At 43.9% G+C, this 26654-nt stretch overlaps 2 protein-coding genes across 5 annotated transcripts in view; both read right to left on the bottom strand.

The window, feature by feature from the left end:
* csnk2b (casein kinase 2, beta polypeptide) overlaps nt 1–2023 on the bottom strand; it is a 10332-nt gene extending 8309 nt beyond the window's left edge. The window contains exons 1-3 of one of the 2 annotated variants that reach the window (XM_078267569.1): nt 1905–2023; nt 1020–1101; nt 1–20 (exon numbers count right to left, since the gene is read on the bottom strand). The exon at nt 1–20 is cut by the window's left edge and continues 83 nt beyond it. In XM_078267569.1, coding sequence (XP_078123695.1) covers nt 1–20; nt 1020–1091 — 92 coding nt within the window. In that variant the 5' untranslated portion in view covers nt 1092–1101; nt 1905–2023. The remainder of the gene's footprint in view (nt 21–1019; nt 1102–1904) is intronic. The other variant, XM_078267570.1, reaches the window with a different exon arrangement.
* A 1545-nt stretch (nt 2024–3568) lies between these two features.
* prrc2a (proline-rich coiled-coil 2A) lies at nt 3569–25342 on the bottom strand. Of its 3 annotated transcripts, XM_078268457.1 has the most exons (17): nt 25024–25217; nt 20870–21021; nt 19366–19543; nt 19126–19222; nt 18927–19008; nt 18669–18812; nt 17928–18169; nt 17552–17640; nt 17258–17409; nt 13900–13993; nt 13583–13772; nt 13299–13391; nt 12535–13087; nt 12103–12359; nt 11554–11860; nt 9513–9735; nt 3569–9337 (listed from the first exon to the last, which is right to left on the bottom strand). In XM_078268457.1, exons 2-17 carry the CDS (start codon nt 20982–20984, stop codon nt 6298–6300), a joined length of 5856 nt encoding a protein of 1951 aa, XP_078124583.1. In that variant the 5' UTR covers nt 20985–21021; nt 25024–25217; the 3' UTR covers nt 3569–6297. The 3 variants fall into 3 exon arrangements, with proteins under 3 accessions (XP_078124583.1, XP_078124582.1, XP_078124581.1); XM_078268456.1 differs by lacking the exons at nt 13299–13391; nt 25024–25217 and adding an exon at nt 25236–25342; XM_078268455.1 differs by lacking the exon at nt 13299–13391 and having other exon boundaries at nt 25024–25216.
* Nucleotides 25343–26654: the final 1312 nt, after the last annotated feature.

The following is a 26654-nucleotide window of genomic DNA, read 5'->3' as shown; positions in this document are numbered from 1 at the left end:
TGGATGTAGTCTTCATCCACCTTTAGTTGGAGAAATCAGGTGAGACAATGGATTATTCGGAAAGAAGTAAGCATGGCATAACACTGACAGCATAGGTTCACGTTTTTTTAAAGTCTATGCCAAAAGGTCCATTTAAGAGTTGTTAATCGTTGTAATCATTCCTCCTGTACATACTGGCAGTGAAGAGAACCCTTCCAAATGTTATACTAAGAGCTGGGGTTTAAAATCCATAGTCACAAACTGGAGATACATTACGTGGGGATGTCTTCAGGACCAGTATGAACATGAGAAATGATAACAGGGACCAGTAACTATTTCAAAGTAAATATGGACATGGGAGTATTGTTTAAAGCTAAACTTTAAAAACCGTGAACCTATTTAATAAGGAACAAGGGGTAAGAGCAGGATTGTTTCAGGACCATGTTGTTGAAAGTGTGAAAATACAAACTCACTGAATGGTAAGAAATGTTCTTAGCAACTCAAAGGCTCGTAAAAAACGATGTCAAGCAAGTGTGTAAAGTAACAAATGAAGCAATGATTTATTCAGTCAATGAGCTCCTATAATGATGTAGGACCTGATACATAAGTACACAGTCATAGATCAGGACTAGATGTGGCTATGTCCCTGTGTGTGGTGAAAGTAACAGTAAGCAAGACATGTCAATATGGAGTGCAATACGCCTCACACACACACACACGCTCTCTCTCTCTCTCTAACCGGTGGAGGCAGATGGCCGCCCACCTAGAGCCAGGTTCTGTTTGAGGTTTCTGCCTGTTTAAAGGAAGTTTTTCCTCGCCACTGTCGCACCAAATGCATGCTCTTGAGGGAATTGTTAAGTCTCTGTAAATTATAGTGTGGTCTGTAACTACTCTATCTGTAAAGTGATCACTTATGATTTGACACTATAAATAAACTTGAATTAAATTAGTTCTCCTTAAAACTAAGTCCAGCTTCTAGTTGGACTTTATTTTAATATGTCACTACATGGATGTCAACAATTAATAGTTACTAGACTCACCTCACAGAAAAACTCATTCCCCCTCAGTCCACAGAACCAGGAGATCCATGATACTTCCTCTGAACTGCTCATCTCTGAAGACCTATAAAGAGACATGTGAAAATACTCAGGTATATTCATCAACTACATCGACACTGAATTCACACTTAGCAACATAATAACTATAATAAGACTAACTGCCAGTGTCAAATTCATATCTTCAACGGGTGAGATTCCTTCAGTATTTTCACAATGATAGTTTATCCAAAAACAATATGATACTGATCATATGAAGAGTAACTGAATAAAGCAATAGCTTCTGCCCAAACCTGATGAAGGCTAGGCTAAACAGCTAGCTAATGTTATCTCCTTAACACTGTTCATTTTATGAAATACTCGTTGCAGTAGTTTGTACTTCCCGAATTTGTCGAAAACATGTTATGAGAGATAAATCGAACCTTTAATGTGTGGTCATATATCTATGCTCGATGACAAACGGTTAGCAAGTATTTTTCTCTCCTAGGATGGCGAAGGCATGTCCCGCCCTACTCTGCCTCTGATTTGTTTACCCTATTCTACCCTAACCAATCCCACTCCTCTTGCCTAAACCTAACCAACCCAACCAGAGCAGACAATGAGTACTAGCCAATCAGAGGGAGAGTAGGGCGGGTCATGCCCGCCCATTCCCTCGCCATCATAGGAAATATATTTTCGGCAAACGATTTAAGTAGCCAACGTTAGCTCACTAAGCTAAACCCCGCTAGCGGCTAGGACCCAAACTGAAATTCAATATGGCGCATCGTTAGAAAATAGGCCTCATGATAAAGATTAGCTCTTTTTGGAGCTCCCCTCGCCTCTGCGTTTAAACGTCTCAATACGGTTACATGAGTGATTCTGCCAACTTACCCGGCTTTCAACTTTTATACTCCTTAAAAAATCCGACAGATCGAAGATTTAGCAATCTCACCGGTGTAAATAAGATGGACACCACCTCCCAGTTCACCCTCTACGTTCTTCTTCTTCCTACACAGACTCAGAGGCAGCATACAGCGCCGATTATGCACTGCTGCCGCCCACTGGTTACTACTAAACCGTCTCTGTAGATATGTTACGTGCTGTGTAGGTCTTAGGATACCTCCATGGCTGTGCCGAGATTCAGAGCGTGGAAGTTTTCCGTAACAAACATGGATGTATTAAGAGAACAGTAACAAAGCGCAAGCCAGACTTATATCTTATTATATTTCCATGTATTTCTATGCTTGTAACCAGAGTTGTAACGTTTTAGACTAATGGCGTCAGTAGTGACGCCCAAAGCCCAAACACAGTTGAGAAAAATTTAAGTAATAAAGTCTCCCCTCTACATCCTTTTTCTGGTTTATTGGTTATTTACCAACGGATTGATTACTGGTTAAGTCTTCTTTGTGTTTGTGCAGCTTGCAGACTTTATGTTGCACTGCATGGATGTATCATGGATGCATTAAGAGAACGGGATGTATTAAGAGAACTGCCATCTTCTGGAGTTTTAGTCATGGACGTATTAAGGTTTCGGTTAACTGGTTACTTCTTTTGTTGTGTTTATAACGGCTGCTTGCAGCTTTTATGTTGCACTACTGCTATCTTCTGGAGTTAGTTAACTTCTACACATAGACCATATAAAAACAATGTATTATTTACAGTCATTGCTACAGTGTCCAGTATGTCAGATTTTCCTCAGCAGTCCTGTTCTCATTAGAAAGCTGAACAAGCATCTTCTGCCTTGCCAATGTCCACTTTCACCACACTTCAAAGTGTCCTTCACTCTTGCTTCTGTTAGCCCAAATCGTTTCATTTATTCCAACATGTCATTTCTCTCTGAAACATATTTTCTTGCAACTTAGCACAGTTTCTGGTACCTCACGATGATCCCAAAAAACAGTTGGTTGCTTCATATAAATGCCACTGGTTACTTTCAGTACAACACATTATTTAAAGGTTTGTTTAAGTCAGTCACTACTTTTCTTGGTAAGACCCGCCCCCGCGTAGCAGCTGAGTGGTTGACGTCAGCAAGGTTAAGGTGAGGGTGATGACTTCCGAGTGGTTAGGGTGTATCTGACGTAATGCATGTCATTTGTTCTATGTATTTTGTATTGTATTTGACTGTAATTAGTTGTATAAATAAATAAATAAATAAACAACTTCCGAGTGGTTAGGGTCAGGATAGCCCCATTGGACAGGGGACCTGGCTCTGGTGCGAGCATGGACGCCTGGCCAATCCTTGGGCTTGAATGCTACACAGGGCGTGTCTTGCCAAGAATAGTGGTAGTATTCATATTAACGCGGTTAGCACCTGTATTTTCATACTTTACCCCTCCCTTTTTCAAGAAAATGCATCATGTTTGGAGTTATTTTTTTCCAAATGAAAAACAGCCCAAAGACATTTATACTCTTTGCATTAATTGTAATGTAATAAGGTCTACATAATTATATTGACTTGAAAAATAAATGTCAGGACAATAGATTAGATTACTTTCATGTAGAACAACAACAATTTTCCAAGAAGAATGAGACATGAAATTATTTTTTCCATTAAATCAAAAGTAGTTTATTTATCTTTGCCTTCTCTGTATAACTTTATTATAATAAGACACTTCTCTGCTTGTACATTGCTCCCTTGAACTAAAAATGGCAACATTTGTTTGTGGGAATGTAAGTTGGGGTAGACAAAACTTAGATACATACCAATATACATACATACATACATGTGTGTATATTACGGTTCCATTAATAAAACCATAAATGCTATAAAAAAAAAAAAAAAAAAACAGTTTGAACCACTCCAGGTACCTTGGTAATGCTGGAAAACAGTACAATCTTTGAGTAATTTTTCTGGAATACACTATTTGTTTTCTTTTAACATGGGTACATGAAATAATGCGCACATCAACATTAAGAGTTAAGGAGGGATGAAGGACTCTTTGAGCCAGTGTTAAGTGTACAGCTATCAATGTATAAACCAGTAACAGACAAGGCAAGCTGCACCCATGGGTGTGTTCATGCTTAGAAGCAAGGGAAAAAAATATGTCCAACTTCACTTGCCTGCAGAAAAATGTATGATTAAATTACACAAAAGAGAGGGGTGAAGTTCTCCACTGCATGTCTTCATTTGGAGGACGAACATATACACACAGCTGAATGTATACATGTGGATGTATTTAAGAAAACAGTAGAATTGTCTTAATGGTTAAATCAAGTGTGGGCAAACAAGGCAGAAAGTGCTTGCCATTCATGTTAACCTCTCCGGTCTCCAACCCCTTCCCAAATTATTACACTAACACCAGAAAACGCACACATGCCACAGACACATACACACAAGCACGCACACACATACACAAATCATTAAATGCCCTACTCACAACATCCCAGAGACGATCTTCAAACTGTTGTCAGTAAACGAACAAACCCCAACTTACAGCAGTGACAGAGTTGACGCAGATGTATAAATCGATTTGAGTTCCCCTTGGATGTCGTCTCCGTGTGCCATTTTGTCTTTTATGTATGATACAAACTACGTTTACAAGTGTAATCCTACATCAACCCAATATTTTCTCAATACTCCAGGTCGGCATTATTTGTTGCGAGTGAAACTGTGGAAACCGTGTTAACTGTAAGAAAGTGACTCACGTGACACCTCGTCAGCTTTGTCCAAAATTGAACTAGTTTGGGCTTCTGGTTGTCACAATGTACTAAAACAGCCATCCAGAGAACACGCTTTGAAAAATACTTCCTCAGACAAGGAGCTCTTGGTAGTAGTCCTTTCTTGGTGTGAGGAGTCTTCACAAAAGCACAAAGAAGTAGGAGGGAGGGAGGGAGGGAGGGGGGGGGGCGTGTAATAGTACAATACTCAACCCAGCTCTGTACTCTGGGCCCAGACAGAGTACCTGTCCTGTTGCATCACATGTAACTTGCCCAAAAACAAACAAAATAAAAATAAGAAAAAAACAGCAACCATGGGTTTTTGTTATACTACAAAGAGTGCTTATTAGGACATATTCAATTACCTATTGAAGCATTAACAATTTTTATGAAAGTCAAACTTTTTTTTTCTTCATTCTATCATGAGCTACATTTTCATTTCACTCATTTTATCCCCCTTACAATTTGGTACTTCATCTTCAGGGAGAGAAAAAAAAAGTGTTTCCATAAAAGTAGAAGTCACTGAGGAAATAATGGTTGTTAAAATAAAGCCGTCAAGCTATCAATAGTCTAGCCTAGTCTTCATAGGGTAAACAAAACTCATGAATGACAATACAAATTGGGGAACTTGGATTTACGCAAAACTTCTGCAGGTGGGGAGGATGCTACGATGAAGCTAAAAGAAGCCTTTATTTCATAAAAAGGACCAACCAATAGCTAATGAAATGTCAGATCAGATGTCTACCTGAACAAGCAGCAGAAACATTGATATTAAAGACAAATCAATGTGATCAATGCAAAGTGTAGGTGAGCAGTAGTACTTCAATGGGTCTTATCACAGTAATCACAGACGGAGTTTGCAGGAGTCAGCAAAAGGAGGAATTAGGGAATTTAGTAAAAAGGTATTTTAATGACCTGCTTTTTAGAAGAAAAAAAACACACACCCCTAACATTTCCCAAAGGCTGAAACTCAACTGACACAAGGCCAAAATAAAAAAAAAAAAAAAAAAAACAAAAACAACTTATGGTACATTGTTCTCGTTAAAAGATGAAGCTGCACTCTTTCCCTTTGTGAGGGAAGTAATGCAGAACTGCACTACTGAATACCACCCAAGGCCAAAGTGTGGTAGAAATATACATAGGTACATATATATAAAAATTAGCCCAATCCAAACATTTGCCAATTTAATCCCATGTTTTGATTTTGCAACCATATGACTGCATGTGTTCCGTATGTTTGTAAAGATGTCATATTTGTGCTTGTATACGCAAGTGTGTGTGGAGCTCTGTGTGAATGTCTTCTGTCAAAACGACGTGCACCTCCCATTTGAAGAACCACATGCTTGTCAAATCCAACTGGGGTGAAATTATTGGGGGGGGACAACTGAACAAACGGAGAAATTTACAATAACGGACGGTTGATGGTAGATTGATGCAAGGGGAAAGAGGTGACTGGGGTGGGGCACTAAAGTGAATGTGAATACCATCTCGATAGACTGTACAATGCACTAATCAGTTTAGGGATGCCAACAGATAAGCCATGAAGTAATTAGCAAAAAGGGATAAAGATGCAAAAGGGTGGTTTTAATGTGGGTGGGGTTCATCTGAAATGTTTTGAAATATTTCATCACTTCCTATTTTTCGGGGAGGGCCAGTTGCCACGCCTGTCCCCGCGGTTGCCACCTCCATTACCAGGCCCGCCGGAGCCACCTCCAGGCGGCCCTCGTGGGCCTCTTCCTCCCCCTCCGCCTCCACCAGGGTTGACCCTCCGATTCTGTCGCTCCATGCCAGGACGCTGGCTTGAGAAGCTTCTTTTATTCGCCGAGGGCTCTTTTCCCGTCATGTTGCGGTCGACCCCACCTCCGCCTCCCCCTCCCCCCCTTCCCAGGTGATGGGGATGGTGAGAAGAATAGGACTTCCCCCCTCCTCCTCCTCCCTCCCTGTCTCTGAACTCTGTGAAGTCGCTGCTCTCGGAGGCGGTCTCCCACTCCTCGTTGGCCTGGTCCGAGTTCTGGTTGGTGAAATCAGGGGACTTTGCTCCATGGCTGTGGTGGTGCTGGGGGTGGGTCTGCCCAGCGCTGCCCTGGTTGTAGTGGTGATGGTGGTGTTGACTATTTGCACTGCTAAGATGCCCGCCACCACTGTTATTGTTGGTTGTTAGTGTGGTGTTGTGGTTAGCATTTTGGGCATTGCCCGTCACGGGAGCAGAGATAGGGGCTCCGTTACTGTCCTGAACTGAATTCAGGGTAGGAGAAGAGGGCCTTCCTCCCCCGATGACCCCCACTCCTCCGTTGACACGTGCGGCATTCTCTCGCTCCTTCAGTCTCCGGAAGCGAGGGGGCTTGTCCTGCTGGTGCTGGGACCGCCCGTGACGGCGACGTCTAGGTGGTCGCTCAAACCCACTGGGAGGAAACCCACGGTTAGTGGGAAGAGGGAGCGCATTTAACCCTCCAGAGTTTGGCGTAGGGTTGTTTGAAGCTTGCTGGGTCACAACTCCACCATTTTCAGTGGAACACAAAGTGGCAGGAGTTGCAGCGGGTAAAGACGGCTGAGGGGGATTGGACCCCTGACTTTGAGTTTGACTTGCATCAGCTGTCTTGTCTTTCTTCTCTCCACCATTTCCTCCCCTGCCCAAGTCTTTTGGTCCAGAGGTTTGTGGCGGGCCTTGCTGTTTTCGAGCGGTGGCTGATGACTTGGAGGACCCACTGTGAGAGGCTGAGCTGGGTCCAACTCGGTGGCCCCCAGGCGGTCCTCCAACATTGCCTCCACTTCTGTAGATGTTTCCTCCTCCACTACCTCCACCCCTGCCCCTCCTAGAGGGCACACCCCTGGGGGTGAACACCCGGGCCTGGGAACCTCTGGCCGGTGCAGATGACATATTGCCGCTGCCAGTGGTGTGGGCATTATCAGAGCCATTCTTGGTGTTAGATTTCTGGTGGTCTTCCTTGTCTGAGTGAGCAAGGTCACTCGCACCACTCTCACTGCCAGTCTCTGAACCTCTCTCGCGCCTCCTCTTGGGTATTTCCTCATACTCTGAACCCTCACTGCGGGTTTCACTCCGGTTCCTGGCCCTGGCTGGGTTATGCTGGGACCGATCCTGACCGTGTCTGCCACCGCCCCCCTCACCCTTCGATTCATGGTGGTGGCCACCGCCAACAGATGAACGGTAGTCTCTGCCGCTCCTGCCACTCATTCTGCCCCGACTGCCGCCAGTGGGCCCAGCAGCGGCCGTGTAGGTGCCACGGTAACCCCGGCCACGCCCATAGAACTCTCCCCCTCTTCCACGACTGGCTCTGCTGCCCTTGGCAGGGACGCCATGGTGGTGGGAGGTGGCTCCTCCTCTCTCAAAGGAGCGGTCCCTGTCCCTCCTGGAGGAGGACCCTGAAAATCCTGAGGAAGTGGTGTCTACATCTTTGGGTCCTCTACCAGACCCACCCCCGCCTCCTCCTGAGGGTCGTTCCTTTCCTCCGTTCCTGGGTTTGGCTGTCTGGGCTGGCTCATCTTTAGATGGAGCTGATGTGTTCTGGGAGGTGGAGGAAGCTTCCTGCTTCATAAGGGTGGGTTGGCCACCGTCTTTCTCTTTATCTTTCCCAAAACTTGCTTTTTCTACTCCATCAGCTTCCCCTCCATCTCTCTTCATCTCCTTCAGCACAGGCTTCTTAATGGGGCCAGCCCGCTTGTTGGAATTGCTGCCTCCCATCTGGTTGGAGGGTCTGTGGTCAGATGGAGTGTTGGAGGAGTCCTCCCCTCCACGGGAGTTGTTCCCACCTCCTGTATTGTTGGCCCTCCTACCATGAGAGGACCCCCCACCTGTATTGCTGCTGCCAGGCCGTGGGCCCCACTGGGTCTCCGTCTTGTGCTCCCGCCCCCCTCTTTGGTTTAATTTAGGATGAGGGTGATGCTGCTGCTGAGTATGACTGCCATGTTGAGAGGGAGGTGGGCTAGATGTCATGGAAGCAGGGGGAGCATATGCCGGGCCCGTTTTCTCCTGTTTCACATGGCTGCTATTGCCTGCACTGCCACTGTTGCCTCTTTCACCATGACTGTGCCCGACACCAACTTCACTCTCTCTCTGGGATGGGTGATGATGCAGGGCAACTTTGACATTCCCATCTTCCCTGGCAGAAGAGGAGGAGGAAGAGCAGGAGGATGAGAGGGAAGGTTGGTGGATTGGGGGAGTAGAGTCTGTCTTCTTAGCTGGGGCCTCAACAACCCTGTCTCGGCTAGTTTCTGGCTTATGGGGGTGGAGAATGAAGTGAGGCTGCTGAGGGTGGTGGCTGTGATGGTGGTGGAGATGAGAGTTGCTCTCAACAGGGGGGTGATCAGCACGACCATTGCGATCATAGTGAGGGTGTGGGGCTCCCCATATCTGTCCCTGCTGAGACCCTCGTGGAGGCCCTTCATCCTGGTGGGTGTAATTATGCGGCTGATTTCCCCTCTCCGCCCTCTGCTGCTGCTGGTGGGGATGCATCCTCGCACCCTGGTCAGGGAAGTTGCTGTAGTTGCTCCGCCCACTTATGTAGTGATGAGGGTGGTGGCCACCTCCCTGGACCCCAACTTGAGTGCCAACTGGAGGTGGAGTCTGATTGGATGTCCCAGAGGTGGAGCTGGGCTGCTGAATGGGTCCCAATCCACCCTCTCGCATGCGGTGTGGAGGAGTGTCACTCCTAAGATAAAAAAGATAGAATATAAATTACTGAATCAAGCCATTAAATAAAGGGCCAGTTCACCCGTATTACAAAATAACTCCCCCCCCACACTTACACTTTGAGTATGTGAAGCATATGCAGTTTATAGAGGACATAATATAAGCAGTGTGTGCATTTTGGAAAATATCCATACCTGGGCCCTTTGGCCACATCGTCATCCTCCAATGTCTGCTTCTGCCTGAGAGGGGATGTTAGTCCACGGCCCTCCCCTCCGCCAGGGAATACCTCCTGCCCCCAGGCCATCTTAGGATCCATAGGAGGGGTCCCACGGTGAGGGTGCCCTGGATGCTGTTGCTGCCTGTCAAAGGAGTCTGAACCAGATCCCCCCGAATCAGACCGCTCGCGCCCAATAAGCCCTGTTGTAGTGAAGAACTATTTTTAAAAAGGATACTTTGCTGATTTTTAACCAACTTTATAATCATAATAATGGTGTTAGTATGTGTAAATGAACTATGTTAAACTTCACTTCATTTAACCAGTGCCCAGATCTCTCTACTCAAAAGCCCCAGCAAAAAGCCACTGGATGACATGTTTCGCATCATCCAGCGGCTTTTTGCCGGCTTTTCCCAAACCACAGATTGTACTTCTGCATACGGACACAAAGAGTATAGAAACAAACTAAAAGCAGTTTTACAGTAGCCGCAGCTCTGCTGGCGCGCGCAAATGTGACGTCATGGAATCGCTGTAACTATTTATACCCGCGCTGGTGGTCGCGATACTAGTTGCAGTCTTCTCCTGAACAGAGGTGGCGCTAATGAGGAAAGGCTACCGACTTTGCTCTTTCTACGGACTAGAAGAAGGAAAAAAGATAATTAACGGCAGAACTGGCAGCAGCATTGACGTCAATGCTTCGATTTGATTCGATGACCTACTTCGTCGGATCAAGCCTTTCATTCACCATAAAAGAACTCATCTTAACCCAGTAAGTTTACAAGAGAGACTTGCAGTCACTCAGAGTCCTGACATCTGGTTGCCCAGGAGCTCGTTCATGCTTCCCGTTTCCGCTTTGTCGCTCGCCGCAAAAAAGAAGTGGTGCGCGACCTCTGCTCACGCGCTATAAGTCCGGGCGTGGTGGCAAGATCTACGTCATTTTGACATCACAATGGCGCACGCCAGCTTGGCTGCGGCGACTGTAAAACAGCTCTAAGAGAGAGACAGTGCTGATCAAATATAGACCAAGATTCTGTTTTGCCTACTTCACACCTAAAATGTTTTCAGAAACATATTTTAGTGCACCGTTTGGCAGTAATAGGAGAGTTTGTGTACAGGAAGTAGGGGCCATACGGTTACCTGCATTGCGTAAAAATTGGAGGCTGAAAAACTCAAGATGAAAATGGTAAAACTAGGTAACACTGATCAAATATAAACAAAGATTTTGTTACTGCATTGTCTATTTCTAACCTAAATGTTTTCAGAAACATATTTTGTAATACGATATAGTTTGTTAGCAGCCGGTTGCAATATTGATTCTGTGCTCGCATTACATCACCCAGCAGTGGGAGCGTTTATTGGTCTGGTGCAGTGCATTCTGGTAGTTGTAGGATTTAAATTGGCTCTTTGCTGAAATGTGCTATAGAAATAAAAGTTGTTTTGCCTTACAACCTCCAGCCTGTCAGTCAGTCACCAGGATGTAGTGAACACTGTGCTTGTCTGTCTCAGACGAAGCGTTACTGCCTTTACCGTTTTCGGCTCGCCATTATATTATATTGCAGCGAACGCTGTCGGCGTGGAGTTTTAAAAACTGTAACCACATTTGCAACCGCTTCACCAGCATTGCCGTGACTCTCTGTGACTTTAACAAACTGCAGAGGCGACGTAGTTTCACTCTGTCCGCACCTCTGTGTGTGTGTGTGTGTGTGTGTGTGTGTGTGTGTGTGTGTGTGTGTGTGTGTGTGTGTGTGTGTCAGAGCTCCGCTCTCTGTCAACATGCAAAGAGGCTTACGCGCTCTCAGGTACCGAAAATTGGCATGTTTCATTTAACGTGAATCGGTTCGTGGACGTAATTCGGTCAGTACCCCAAAAAAAAGTAGTGAGATCGGTCCCCAACACTAATCTGAACAATGTTTTGTAATGTGGCAGTATCGTATTATCTCATTACTCAACCAGTGAGCTTTTGAATAATTTATCTTCAAAGCATTTCATCAGATCTCAGTGATTACGTCACTTCCACTCACCTGACGGGTGCATGCCTGTTGGATAGTAGTCCATAGGTGGAGGGCGGCCCTGCATCATGCGGGGGTCCATGTAGGGCATCATCATCCAACGAGGGTCAAAATTCATTGGCAGGGGTGGGGGTCGGACCATATTGCTGGGTTGATACATGGGTCCACCCTGCTTGGGTCCAGGCCCAGGCTGGGGTGTTGAACCTGGTGAAGGACCCTGTTGAGCCTGGGGCTGGGGGGACAGCTGGCTTTGTGATGCCTGGCTGTGCTGCTGCTGTTGTTGCTGCTGCCACTGCTGCTGCTGCTTCAAGAGCTGCTCCTATACATTAAAAAAAAACAAAAAAAAACATAGCACCCAGAATGTTTAAGAACAGGAATGTCAGACATATCTATAAAGCCATGCCTGCATTGGCGGCAAAATCATAACCCTAACCCCGTAGCTCCTTTGTGGTGGCTATTTTTATCTCTGAATAAGACATTCAAAGAGTCAAACTTATCTAGAATGTAACAACCATTCAAGCAATACTGTACTAAAGACAACAGACAAGTATAGATCCTAACCTGCTGCTGCCTCTGAAATCGAGGTGGAAGAGACTTCTGGTACTTTGAGTAACCCTGGCCAGGTGGACCACTGGCTGGACGACCTGCTCCCCCTCCGATATTCTCAATCTTCACTGGGTCGACTCCTCTTTCACCTACACTTCCTGCACGGATGTGTGGACTGCCCATGGTCTCTTCCTTATTTTCTCCTGGTAAAGGTATGTCCAGCGTGGGCTGCTGTGGCTGTGACACAGCCGGCTGGGGACACTGTTGAGCTTCTGAACCAAGAGAGAAGGTTGTAGGGCTGAATCAGGGGCCATAATCAAGCAGTGGAAGCTTTATTTGAACGGCCATATTAAACATTAGGTGTTAAGAAAGCCGAATCAGGTGTTAGTGATCTAAACGAATCAGATGACCAGTCATCGCTGATCACGTGTCAATGTACAAACTCACCTGCACTGGAGTCATAACTGCTGTTGCTGCTGGCTCGCTGTCGGTCACCGACTCCAGGACTGGACCCCGGCTGGACAACCAGCACTGGAGGCTCTTCACAGTCCACACAGGGGGATGGGGGCTGGCTGATGTTGGGGGAGGAGGCAGAGGCTGAAATAGATGGACTAGGGCTGCCTGCTGTGGCAGCTGTAGCATTGCCATCAGGGCTGGGGCTTTTACAGCTGCTACCAGCACCTCCTATGTTGCTGCCCTGCTGTTGTTGCTGCTTCTCATCCAGCCTCTTTAGCTTCTCTGCGCAGGCTGCGCGTCTCTCCTCCTCCATCCTACGTTCTTCCTCCTCGCGGCGGCGACGGGCTCGCTCCACAGCAGCAGAGATCTCAGTAGAGGACTGCTTCCTGCGCTGACGCCAAGTTTCATCCTCATCATTTTCCTGGGGTCCAGGAACCAGCAGGCCTGGCTGTGCAGGAGGAGAAGGGCCTCCTGGTGCTGGCTGATGCTGGGTGGGGAGAGGTTTCCCCGGGCCTTGAGAGGCACCCTGGCTTTGGGGCCGGTCCTGAACAGTTAGAAAATAGGATTGCTCCATTATGCAGTTTTCAACTCTAGATAACACTAGAGCAATCACGAATGATTACATAAACCGAAACAAAACTCAAGATTCAAAAAGCGAATTTAAAACTAAAGATGACTTATCCATAAGACCTGGGGCGGTGGATGAGATAATGATAGAAATGATTTATCTATGGAGGCGCTATCCGGATGGCTACCTGTCGGTAAAAGGAGTAAGACCCTTGTCCAAGGAGGGGCCCAGGTGGGGGGGAGGGTTGCTCCCGGGGACCACCCAATCCAGGCCTGCGCCCCTGTATACAGGCAGACAGAGTTAGCCATGCTCCACCACAATCTACACTGACAGAAACACAACTCTGCCCACAAAGTCTTTGCTTAACAGAATGCCCAAATTGTCCTGTGTTGAAATTTGGACATACATCTTTTCAAAGCTTGAGCATGGCTCGTCTGGGAAACACCTTATTGCTGCTGGTCAGCATGCTACCTGGTAGTTGGTTGGTGCTCCCTGGCCCCCCCAGCCACTGCCTCCCTCCTCGGCCCATCCTGGCTTGCTGGAGGGGGGTTGGGGGCCATTGTCGGCATTAGAGGGAGGAGTGCGGCGGGCGTCTCCGCAGCTGTCCGATGCTCGAGAGCGAGAGGTTGCAGGTGGGGCATCCTGGGACCTCTGCTGCTCACTGAGGACAAAAGAAATGTTTTGTCAAACAAATGATAGTAGCTTGTATAACGTAATCACATTTATGCCGAAAAACTGTATGGTCATAACTTGAAGTGATCTCATGCTGAATGTACTTGGTCACATACCGCAAGTCATTCTTGCTCTCGGTTCTCTCCTCTTCCCCCTCTTCATCATCACTGAACTTCAACTTGGCGGAATAATCAATCTCCTCATGAGCTCCTGTTAAAGCAGAAAATCAAACATCAGAGCCATGTTTGTACCAAACATTCATTCAGTACATTTGCACATCATTCATCACCCTTCACTTTGATAAACCGGATCCTCCACTCCACTTGGACCAGCAGGAAATATGATATGCAGAAACATCTGCAACGTTAGATGGCATGAATCTGATCCACTACCACTATGTCATCACCTCCTGAATCATTTAGCAGCACAGGCACTAAATCAACATGAAATACATTATGATACTTTAAAAGGTGCAATATGTAATACTGACAGCTAGTGTTTAAAATAGTTACTGCAGTACAAATTCAAAATACTGGAGAGAGTCGTCTCACCCAGACTCAAAGTTCCCAGAGGTTGCCAGACTGAGACCGCAGCATCCACAACAATGTTGCTACACGCTTGTCTCACGTAGCCAGACATTACTTCCCAGCACAGCGGAGTAGCTAACGTGTTAGATGCTGGCTATATTTACAGTCATAGAAAGCTGTGCTTACACGGAGCTCTGTAACCAACTGACAGAGACACTTTTCGGCTTAGAATTGTGGTAGGAACCGCTAAACATACTGTCCTCTCTTCCCGATTTACAGCCTCCCTCTGTTGTCTTAAAATAACTCATGCATTGTCGGATACAGCCGCTGAACATGCAACATGTTGTAAACAGCCGTGGCCCGCTTACCTGGTCCTCCGGTAATGTTAGCAGTTAGCAGGTTTAGCATGGCGGCGTTAACTAGGACCAGTCAGGACCACTTTACTGGCTGTGTCTCAATTTGTTTTTGCGAGTAACCAACTTGGGTACTCTAGCTATATAATTCAATGTGAGTAGACAAATTTTGAAATGACATTAGATGCCCGTCCCTTGTAACGTTAGCTGTGATAAATTCGCCTGAAGCTAATATTTACCTGTTGAGCAGGAAATTAGCCAACTTGCCATCCTTTTGGGCTCTAAGCCGTCTATGCTTTTTAGATTATTTTTTGGGCATTTTATGCCTTTATTATATAGGACAACTGAAGATATGAAAGGGGAGAGAGAAGGGGAATGACACGCAGCAAAGGGCCGCAGGTCGGAGTCAAACCTGCGGCCGCTGCGACAAGGACTGAGCCTTTTTACATGGGGCGCACGCTCCACCAGACGAGCTATCCAGGCGCCCCTAGCTGTCTCCATCTTTCAAATACATCTCCAATATTTACCCGGGGTTTGTAATGTCTCTGGTCACGCAACGATTTAAAACATGCGGGTTCTTTTTAGGTCGGGTAGAATTTCTCTTGTTGATCCCGTTCGTTTGTTTCAGGGTACCCCCAGGATCCTCCAACTTAAATTCAAGGCTTTTTAAGACCTTGTTAATACCATTTCAAATGAAATTCAATGCCAACTTCGTACCCATTCCGACAGAAGTATGAGGGGAAATGTCAAACCTGTATACATTTTAAATCCTAGAAAATAATTATGTACAAGTGGCTACTTGAATTAAATAAAACATTTTATCAGTCATATTTAATAAAATGTATTGGATTATAATATAATCCAATAAATTACTTTTGGTACTTTTCTACTTTTACTGCAATACATGACCTGAGTAAGTCTTCCACCTCTGTAAATCACCAACAACAGTTGTGCATGAATACCTGCAGCAGTGTTTAACACTGAAAACACACAGCTCAGTGTTAACTTGCAGCTCTGCTACAGTAGCAGATAACCGTTAACGTTACCTGCCGGTCACTTCGTCTCTAAACTCACTAACTCACTCTAAGCTCACAGTGAAGTCCTGCACGGATCAACAGATGTTAGAGTCCGGCGGCTGCTTGCTCCGTTTGATATAAGACGCACACCGAGCAGATTAATGCGCCCACAGCGCCAATCTTTGCAGATTTACCGCTCGGTGTTTGGCTAGCTAATAAGTCGATAGCCTGTTAGCTTGAGCTTTGTCTGAAGGCGCTGAGCGGCCAGCCAAGCTCGACACACACCGACACATTCCGCACATCCTCCGCTCAGTTTAACCGCTAACCCCCCCGGTACCATGTTTACTTTGTGTCTCGGTCCTCCGGTGCGTCCAGTGACGGGCTCCAGTCAGTTTTTAATTAGCCTATATTAGAGATGTTCCGATACCGATACCAGTATTGGTATTGCCTCCGATACTGCCTAAAATGCTGGTTTCGTTAAGTACTGGAGTTTATGCACTGATCTGATACCACGTGATAAAGCCCTAAAGAAAATCTACGTTAAAAGTAGTTTAAAAAAAGTTCTGTGGCATTCATCGTTTGTGTTTGTTCATGTTTTCGGTATCGGCCGATACGCAAGTTCAGGTATCAGAATCGGTAAGCAAAAAAATGGTATTGGACCATCTCTAGCCTATATTAGTAACGGTAAATTTTGTTACGGTATGAACCTAATCCTAGGAAAGGCAAAAAAAATATAAGACTTTGTATACCAAATTCAAGGCTTTTAAGGCCTTAATTTGAGATTATCAAATTAAAGACTTTTTCGATGCTTTTAAGACCACGCGGGTACCCTGTGTTTGCTGCTTTCATGGCTGCACTAATGTTACACCTTTAGCGCGCCATATTTACATTTTTACAGGTATATCTGGCAACCCGGCCTGGCTGTCAAACTGGGCAGTTGATAACAGAACACAGGCCAAAACAAACAGAAATTCCGTCACGGATCGGAGATTTCAAAAGGAGAAAATACTGGCATTAGCATTGTTGTCAGAAAAGACAGTATTTCAACTTAGCATGTTTCCTTAATATCTGATGACGCATTGGGGCCATTTTTGGGATTTTTTTTACAGTAAGTAAATCTCTCTCTACACATACATACACACATATATACATACACACACTAAAAAAAATAAAATAAAATAAATAAATATATATATATATATATATATATACACACACACACACACACACACACATATATATACACACACACACACTTTTAATATCACAATTTAATGGGGCTGGACTCTCCGTGTACAGCAAAAACAAAACTGCAGCACTAGTTTACTATAGCTGAACTCTGAATGGACTGTAAATGCTTCACTCGTAAATACATATTGCTAATTTCTATATTTTTCTACATTCTATATGACTCTAGATATGTTTTCCAGTGCTTTTATCAGGAATGTCAAATGAACTACTCATGATCTAGTGAGGAACCACTGTTCTTTTATACATACAACCAAAACAAATCAGAACAGGTTCTCCATAGCCAACACTATTTACATTTTATATCTGTGAATGAGCTTTTTGTTTTACCTGCCCAGCCCTCATCTCCATCATGGTCCAGCTCGTCTAGCTCCTTCAGGTCATCCTGCTTTAGGATAGAGGGTCGCTTTACCACCTCTCCACCTCCGTCACGTGGGCCGCCCTGAGTCCTGCTGTCTGGACCACCCTGCCCACGAGAAAACCTGAAAGAGGGGAGGAAATTTGTTCTAAGCCATATATCGACAATACAAAAAAAATAAAGCATTGCCGCAAAAGGCAGGAGAAATGGGATTCATAAAAGTAGCACAATACTAGCTTTACACTTGATTTGGGCAAGGAGCATACCTTGGAGGAGGCCCTTCTCCAGGTGCCGGGTACCTGTAGGGCCCCTGAGGGCCATAGGGGCCCGGAAAGGGCAGGTAGGGAGGATACATCTAAAAAGAAAAAGATCAGGTTCAGGTACAATTTTTTTATAATCAGTAGGGCTAGGTTTTTAAAAAATAAATAAAAATATATATATATATCAATTCTTATCGATTTTCATTTAAATTATCAAATATCAATTCATAAAATCCAGAATTGATCTCTGTCTGTATCATAGGAAACTAGTCGACCTAAGGAATCCATTGGTACCAATGTCATGCTAGCTTGTCGGTAAGGGGGTTAAAAAAACACTCCAAAGATGGGCTACATTTTGGCGATAAACAAGAGGAAAACTTACGAAGGGAGGCATGATCCCTCGGTATTGGGGGAACCCAGGCCCCACAGGGGGCTGGGGCAGGGGCAAGGCGGGGCTGCCTGCGGGAGGGTTCCTAGGTGGCCCGTGGGACTGAGAGTTCGGAGGGGGGACCCCAGCTGCCCCATCCATCACCAGAGTCACACCAGTGCCACCCTCCACTGCCCCCTCCCCAGACAGGGTGGGCGCCAGGGCTCGGCCCCCACCGTCCCGCCAACTTGTAACGTCTGAGGACAGTGAACACAGGAGAGGACAGAGCAGTCAGTATGGTTTATAGGCTTTAATGGAATAAGGTCAGAGATGCAAAGCCATTACTTTACAAAGATTAAATCCTTTTACCTAAGACCCCATTGCTGGAGTACTTAATAATATGAATGGATTAAGTTTTTGTCATACAATTTTTAGTTAATAAAAAATAAATAAAAGTAAGAAACTTTTCTATTTTGCCTTATTCCCTAATTAGACTTGGTTTTGGAAAGTGCATACCAACCAAAGCATAAAGAAAATAATACATACACATTATGACCACTCTTGTTGTGAATTTGTAACAATAATACAAGCCAAATTAATAATCAATAGGAAAAAAGCTTGGTGACTATTTGCTCAGCTGCCCCATGTTATCAACTGAACCACTCCTACACACAATCTTGTGAGAGAAGTTTTCTAACCACCACTGACTTCAATAAAGTTTATCAATTATTGGAGATTAGTTGGGTTATCACTCACTCTGGGGGCGGAGGCTTGGTCCGGGCCCATACCACTGATCTGCAGTGCCCTGTTCTTTGCCAGCTTTGTCCTGGTCGCCAGCCGCCTGCAGGGTGGGAAATTCCTCGCGAGAGAATGGCGACGGTAGGTTTGATGCCTTTCCACCTGCAAAAAGGGAAAACAAGGGGTGATTTTGTTTTTCATAGGAGGTTGGCATGTGTAACGAAAAGCTTATTTCAGCATATTTCTTTTGAAACATGTACAAAAAGGAAGACTCACCATCCCCTTGTGTTCCATGTGTAACACTGGCCTGTGCCCAGGACCTTGCCCCTACGGCCTGGGTTGAAGCTGGGGCCAGAGCCTAACACAAAGAGACAAACGCCATATGATACATGTCAACTATGGCAGCGATACATCTCCATGCACATTATCAACAAAAAGTATGACTTTGCATTCATGTTACTGGGACTGCGTGTACCTCTGAAGCTGGCGGGGTTCTCGGGCGGGTCGGTGCAGGTGTCGGTGAAGCCACAGGCTGCTGCGATTCCGGCTGCGGTGCTGGAGATGCATCGGTACTGAGAGAAAGAAAAATTAGTATTAGACAAGTTAGCCTCAGCAAAAGAAAAAAACTCTGTAGTTTTTCGACTATCAAATTGTAGTAACTTTAACACATAAAAGTCGAAAATGTGTGATGGATTTGGTGCTAAAGGGGAGTTACCTCTTTGGGTCCGCTTGTTCCGGTTTGCTTGCCCATCCTGTGCCGTCTTTGGGAATGAGTGAGACGTTGGGATCGTTGCCTTTGTTCTCTGCCTTCAGACTGGGCAGGTTGGCAGGGGGTGGCATACGCCGTGCGGAGGCAACTTTACCAAGAGACTGCAGGCCATGGCGGGGGGGAACTGATATGGGAAAGAGAAAGGAGGTCATTAGCACAGATGGACCACTGAAACCTGACACCAGTCAGATCTACTGGGTGTAAGGAGCAGCCTGATGACAGGGATGGCGCTTGCTGGATACACAATTAAGATGCTAAACAACCAACAAGGCTGGAGGCTTGGTAGTTTCAGTCTGGTAATTCTGATGAATATGGATTATAAAAAAGCCTCAAGACGTTATTAAAAACTTCCAGCAAACCCACTTCAATTACAGTTAATGGAGAAGTACTAGGATATCAGATTCAGATTCTAAAAAGTGAATATCAATCGCAAATTTGTTTCCATGAGGCTTAGAGAAACCACAGCAGTGCATGGCTTCACTATGTAGGAGGGGGAAGTCTGTATTTTGGAAACAGGACAGCTGCTTAGATCTAGTGGGGAGCTTCTGAATAAGACATTGACTGGGGACTCAGCACAGAAGTCAAACACCATCAACAAGTAAGCCTCTGTCTCAAGTCAGGCTCAGCTGACATGTTAAGGCTCAAGAGCCAGTCACCCTCCAGACCGTGCATAATTTCTTTTTATATGGCTACAGATGAGAAACATTGTAATAGACAATGTTTTTTCTCTCTCAGAGACAGGTATATAAGGAGTATTAAATATCCTTGATCCCTGAATAACATTAACAGCGTCAGCAAAACCAGGTTGGCAGGCAGTTGAGAGATGCAGCACATCATCCACTTCCTGTATTGAAAATCAGCCCCAAAGCTATTAGGGAGACAGTAGGCTACTGCATCAAAGTTACAGTACTTGGTGTCAGAAGACAACACAGCCAGGCACTTTAAATCAAAACAGCCAACGGGAAAATCAAACTGTGCGTATCAGAATTATTTCTCATGCCTAGATCTGATTAATTACCAAACAAGTCGTACGTAAGAAGAAGAAACTTTCCTTTTCCTCACATACAATCGTACAGTATAATGTAGTGAAATTCAATTACTGCATTTAACACATCCTAAGTATTAGGAGCAGTGGACAGCTACATACACCATCCGGGGAGCAACTTGGGGTTCAGGGTCTTGCTCAAGGACACTTTGACATGTGGCCGGAGGATGGGATTGAACAGCCAATCTTGTAGCTAAAGGCCAACCCACTTACCTCGCCACTAGCCACAGCCATACTTAGTGACAAAAGAAAACAAAAATGGCAGAATGTAAACAGAGCCTGACAGGCAAGCGATATTAAAAAAAAAAAAAATACCCTGGGTAGAAAGACAAAAAGGCCAATCCATTACAGTGGATGTATGTTGTGACAATAAAAACGTGGACATAACAGAACAAAGAAACTCACCAACAGGCTTTTGTGTTTCAAGGCTCTTTCCTTTGTATGTATCAAACAGGTTGAGGGACGCATACTTGGTTTTGCCTTCCTTCCCCTTTGCAGTTTGCCCAGAGCGCTCTGACATTGCGCTGTCCGCTCATTGAGTATGGTGAGCCCTGAGACTGGGGGAGAGAGAGGGAGGCAAAAACAGAGAGAACGTTTTGACACCAGATAAACACAGAAAGTGGAAGTAAAAGGTGCTGATTGTATAAGCATGCATTCAAAACAACTAGCAAAATAGAAACAGTTTCACAAATCAAAATATCCTAAACATGTGCGTTGACGCGACAAATACAAATAAGGGATTCAACAGCTGGATGTGTGTGGTATAATTAAGCACTCATAGAGGAACTTATAGTAGTGTTGTACAACAGTGTAAAAAAATGTTAACCATAGAAACATAAGTATCACAACATAGGCAGACCAATCCCATAAGCTAGCTAGTAAGACTAAATGCCGTTCCACACAACATTTTCTAAAGCTTTGACATTTTTAGTCCTCTGTCTCACAGAAAACAAATTCCTCCATTTCGACAAATTATCATCCACAGATGTTGCATTACACAACTTTGTTTTCCAGAGATGTTTTTCTCGCACAGTAAAATCACATTGGCGGCCAATAAAACTACATACATTTCCTGTTGACCATTGTGCACTTCAGTTATGTACATTTGCAAGTTAAATGCGTAAAAAAAGCTACAAAACCACCTCTTAATGCCTGCAACCAAAGAACTTCCTTTAAGAACTTCTTTAAGGACATTTTAAGGACCAACTGTGGCATTCAACATTTAACATACCAGTTTATTAAAAGACATTTTGGCTGGCCAATGGCCTTCCAGTACAACAGCTCAACTTCAAAAGATGTTAGGAAGTAAGTTTAAGTCACTTCTTAATTATGTAATTTTGTGTAAAAAAAAATATATATATATTTATTTTTATTTAAATAAGCCAATCCATACATCTAAAAATATGTTGGTAGCATCCCAAGGGTCGGACTTGTTAAGTTAATTGGCCAATCTTTACATCACAATCGTCAATCTAACACTAGGCTACATAAGGAACTGTATGTTTTGTAAGTATTAGACAAGTCAGATGTGTCGATGGACCTTTCCATAAATCAGAATATTTAAAGTTGCTTTACAGCTTCCACAGGGCTCTGTCCCATGGAGTAGCACATTTTTATTATTTGCACCAGAGATGAGAGTGCCTGTTCCTTAATAACATGCAAACGTATCAAAATAAAATAGTTATATTAAGCCCAGTCAATAAATGCATTAAGGCCATTCTCATATTTGGGTGTTGTTACAGAGACAGCGCCATGTATTTGCCCCATCCATGTCGCTTACACTGTACACCTACTACTGCCCTGTCCTCCTGACAGCCCAATTCTTACTGACACACGATGAAAGCTTAAGTGTGGTGTTTTAGGGTTATCGTGGTAGTTACAACACCATTTGTGCAACTTAGTAGAAAACCACAGCTTTTTTTATGAGGTGGGCAGGTGGATTAGTACTGGGATAGTCTATATCCTTCGTGTTCCACTTCCGGGATTGCCCTGGTGCTGCAGGAAATTCTGCCGGATGCATGTATTTTCTGTTTTCTTCCGCTTTCTTTGTGTTGGAATTTAAAATTTCGGTGGATTTATGAGGACTATCCTCTAGCTAGCTAGACTATCTGTCCAATCTAAGTTTTCTCTCGCACGACTATTTTGCAGCGGCTCTGTGCAGAGTTTAGCACCGCACATGATGATTCTGATTGGTTTAAAGAAATGCCATTAAACCAGAGTACGTTTCCTCCCATCCCCGAATGCTACGTGGAGTAGCCAGACCTATCTTCAGCGCGCTATGGAGGAGGGTCTGGCAAAGCGAGCTTAGTACTGGGATAACTTAAGCATCCTTTTTAAAAAGGTATGTTATCTAGATACACAAAGTTTGGCTAGGGCAGGTTCAGCATTTTGCCAGCATAAATACAGTTTAATATGAGCAGAACTAGTACAGTGCATGACTACACACATCACAGGAACCACTGTACAAAAGAAAGAAAAAAAATTAACCATGGTCTCTATGGCAACACATTATATATTATATTCTTCAACGCCTTTCCTTGGCTCCATGGCAACTGCCAGGCCTTTAGCTTGAACTAATTTTACTGTACATCAATAAAACACTGACATCTGTCCAATCGAGAGCGATTTGGCTGTATCCCATAGGTTAAACAGCTGCCCCCACTTCATCGTAGTCCCACCAGGAACAATTAATGAGAGATGATTCTCCTCAGATCATTATGCTACAAATTATATTAGTAATTCCATTCACTTGCTTTGAATCAAGTGGCGAAATGATGCAAGCTGATACACATGGTTCATGACCAGAAGAACTATTTTAGAGCTGAACAAAGACTTCAGCAACAGTTATTTGTTCTGTAAAATATTGGGACATGAATATTTAAATGACTGAAAAGGCGAAAGAATGGAAATCCTAAATCATGACCGCTCTGTCAGTATGCCTGAATAACAAGTCTACCCTAATAGATGACTGCAACAAGGCCCATACAGTACATACAGTAGTGTGACTATGTTTAGCCAAACCAACAGATTCAAAGAGGGAGAATATTAAACCACAATCAAACGATGCTGAAAGACTCAAATGTAAAGCCAACTGCTCACGGGTAATCTTCATAATGACAAAAGGCATGGATGTCTGTAATACACACATCACAGGAAAATAAATACACAAAACAACAGAAGGAATACCATGCACCAGCAGCACTGCACCATGCCTCAATATCCAGATGAGATTAGAAAATTAGGTCGTAGGATAGATGGTCAACTACATGTTGTATGGGGATTAACGGGGTCAGCAGCTAAATTACACTACGTTATGAAAAATACACTTTTATTTAAATAAAAAAATTAAAGGATGATTAAGATGCGGGGGTGTGGGTGTCAGTATGGTCAGTGGTGTAAGTGTGCATAAGTGAATACATGCTGTGTGTGTTAAGGTGCAGCCAAAGTATTCAATTAAAAAAAAAACTAAAGCAACACAACGAAACCAAACGGATGAGAATAGGGAGCTAAAACTGCAGCAACCGCAAGGCAGGCGGAGAGAGATCAGAGTCACACAAGCCATAACTGCAGCAATGTAACGTTATACCACAAATCAAGTTACCGATAAACACGAGAATATTTGTGCAAAATCAGCTAGTAGCAATTAGCACCAAATATAAACCATAAATTGCTGAAGCTACAGACGCGTATAGATGTCTTTATTGCAGTGCTAACTAACGTTAGCTGGCTAACACAGGGCCTCAGTGTTGGCGTTGGGAGGGGGACTGCGTTGATGTTTCATAATGCATCCCTTGCGGTAACATTAGCTTCTTGCTCTTCAATTCTGTGAGGTGCTACGTTTTAAATCACACACCATACATCACGACTGGGCGTTTTCATCGATGTTATTAAGCTTTTCTATGTGTTAGAAGGCACAGGACAACGCAGAAAAAGAAAAAAAAACAGATCTTATTGGGAGAACAAAACAAAATGGCGGTGGGGACAGGCCCGGTGCATATTAACGTTAATATAACCGGTTGTGTAGCATAACTTGGCTAAAACAGCTAATATTACAATAGACACTTGCAATATAGGCAAATTCGTTTAAAAAAAATATCCTTAGAAATAAACATCAGTTTTAACTAACGTCAGTGTATCGCAGACTGACAGTGTGTTAGCTCAAAGCTGCACAGTAACGTGTATCCGCTAACATTAACAGTTAGCTACGCACAGAGAATCGGTGGCAAACAATGATACATTTAAACAACAAGCTAACTTAGTAGCCAGTTTCACCAGAAAATGTAGCTATATATGTAACGTTATGGCTATTCATAAAACGATTACTCTACCATTTGATATGCCAAACGCTAGCTAACCACTTAGTCAAGCTAGCTAGCTAGCTAGGCTATAAGTCAACAACCAACTGTGCCTTTCCAAAAAAAAATAAAGCCTGCCCCTTCACAAAACATCCTCTCGGGTAAGTTAACTCGATGTCCAACGACAATGGTCATCATTTCTAATCAGTATAATGTAACTAATCGGTGTTTGCATACGAAATGCAACATGTTCCGGCCACTGACCTGGTCTTGTTCCGACTTGTCTCGAGGTTGTATCGCAGAATGAGGTTAGCTAACGTTATGCTATCGCGTAGCTTTCTAGCAAGTGACCCAGCTAGCGTAGCTAAGCAACGTTATCCTCCTGCATAGTCAAACACATAAGGTCTTTGCAGTAGATCGCATCAACTAACTATGAGTTGTAACGTTACTATATGTAAAGAAGGTGTTCGGCTTACTTGCACTCGTTTTCTTTTAATTCCAAAAATAAATGAAAAGGGGAAAAGAAAATTGTAATACTGGACTCGATCCGTCACCTAAAGAGCCGTCAACGGCTACTGGGTAATTTCGTGAGATGGAAGCCGTTTGGGACCTCAACAGTGATTTTCAAAGTGGGGTCCGAGGGACCCGAGGGGCCCGTGGAACTCTGCCAGGGGGTCGGTGAAAAGTTTCAGATTCATTCATTAATAAGTTATGATGTCAACATTTGAACATTCTTTTTACAAAAAGCTTCAAAAGCCCTATTCGCACGGGACTAGCATTAGGCCTACCTGGGGACCTCTGGTAATTCGTAATAATTGTGGAGATCATCTGATCTTAAGTCTCAAGTCTGTAATTTGTCATATTTCGCCAAACACAGAAGTTGTGTGATAATATTAATCCCGTGTGAATCAGCATCTCTGTGATTTGGGGCCATATTGGCTGTGTTGGCAATTATAAATGAAAGTTTTGACAGAGCCATAACATATGAAAGGTAATAATGTCAGTTAATTAAAGTAAATACAGTGTTCTTTCACATAACATAACTACGAGACAAGACTATAGAAGTGTAAAAAGCTACATCAAATTATTCCAAGGGATATACATAAGGGGGTATATTCTCTACCTTGTAAGGTCCTTGGCTGAAAAAAAGATTGAGAACCTCAAAAAAAATGTGACCCTTATTTTATTTTTTTAAACGCTTTGAAATAAACGTTAATAGAATAATTCTCATTACCATATGGATTAAGTATGAAATTAAATATGTGTAGACTGTTCTCACTTAAAATTGTAATGTATCCGCTATCTTCACATTCACTGTCTTAATCCCATTATGAGGAATAAAAGACGAAAGATGCTTTGCAAACATCAACTTTATATTTGGGCAAGCAAAGAAAAGGAATGCAAAGGCTGCAGAGAGAAGTATCAAAACAAAAAGAGTTTTAGTGTGATACAAAGAGGGTATCTCAGGTCACACATATGGTAGTCTATATCCTTGACGTTCCACTTCCGGGATTGCTCTGGTCTCGAGGCCGCAGGAAATTCCACCGGATGCATGTATTTTCGCCAATGTCCGCTTCCTTCCGCTTTCTTTGTGGTAGAATTTTAAACTCTGGTGGATTTATAAGGACTATGGTTAACTGCTCCTCAGATCTCTGCAGGGTAAATCCAGACAGCTAGCTAGACTATCTGTCCAATCTGAGTTTTTTCTCACACAACTATTTTACAGCGGCTCGGTGCGGAGTTTAGCGTCGCCCAATTCTAATTGGCTGCAGGGTATCCATTATTATTATTATTATTATTATTATTATTTAGGACACCTAACATGTTCTGGTGAAACTGACTGTTTACTGTTCCAAATTAATACGCTACATTAAATGAAAAAGAAACTCTGAATA

Source organism: Sander vitreus, chromosome 14 (genome assembly GCF_031162955.1).
Source record: "Sander vitreus isolate 19-12246 chromosome 14, sanVit1, whole genome shotgun sequence".
NCBI lineage: Eukaryota > Metazoa > Chordata > Actinopteri > Perciformes > Percidae > Sander > Sander vitreus.
Note: the sequence above shows the minus strand (reverse complement) of the source record. Positions and strands in the feature narration are given on the sequence as shown.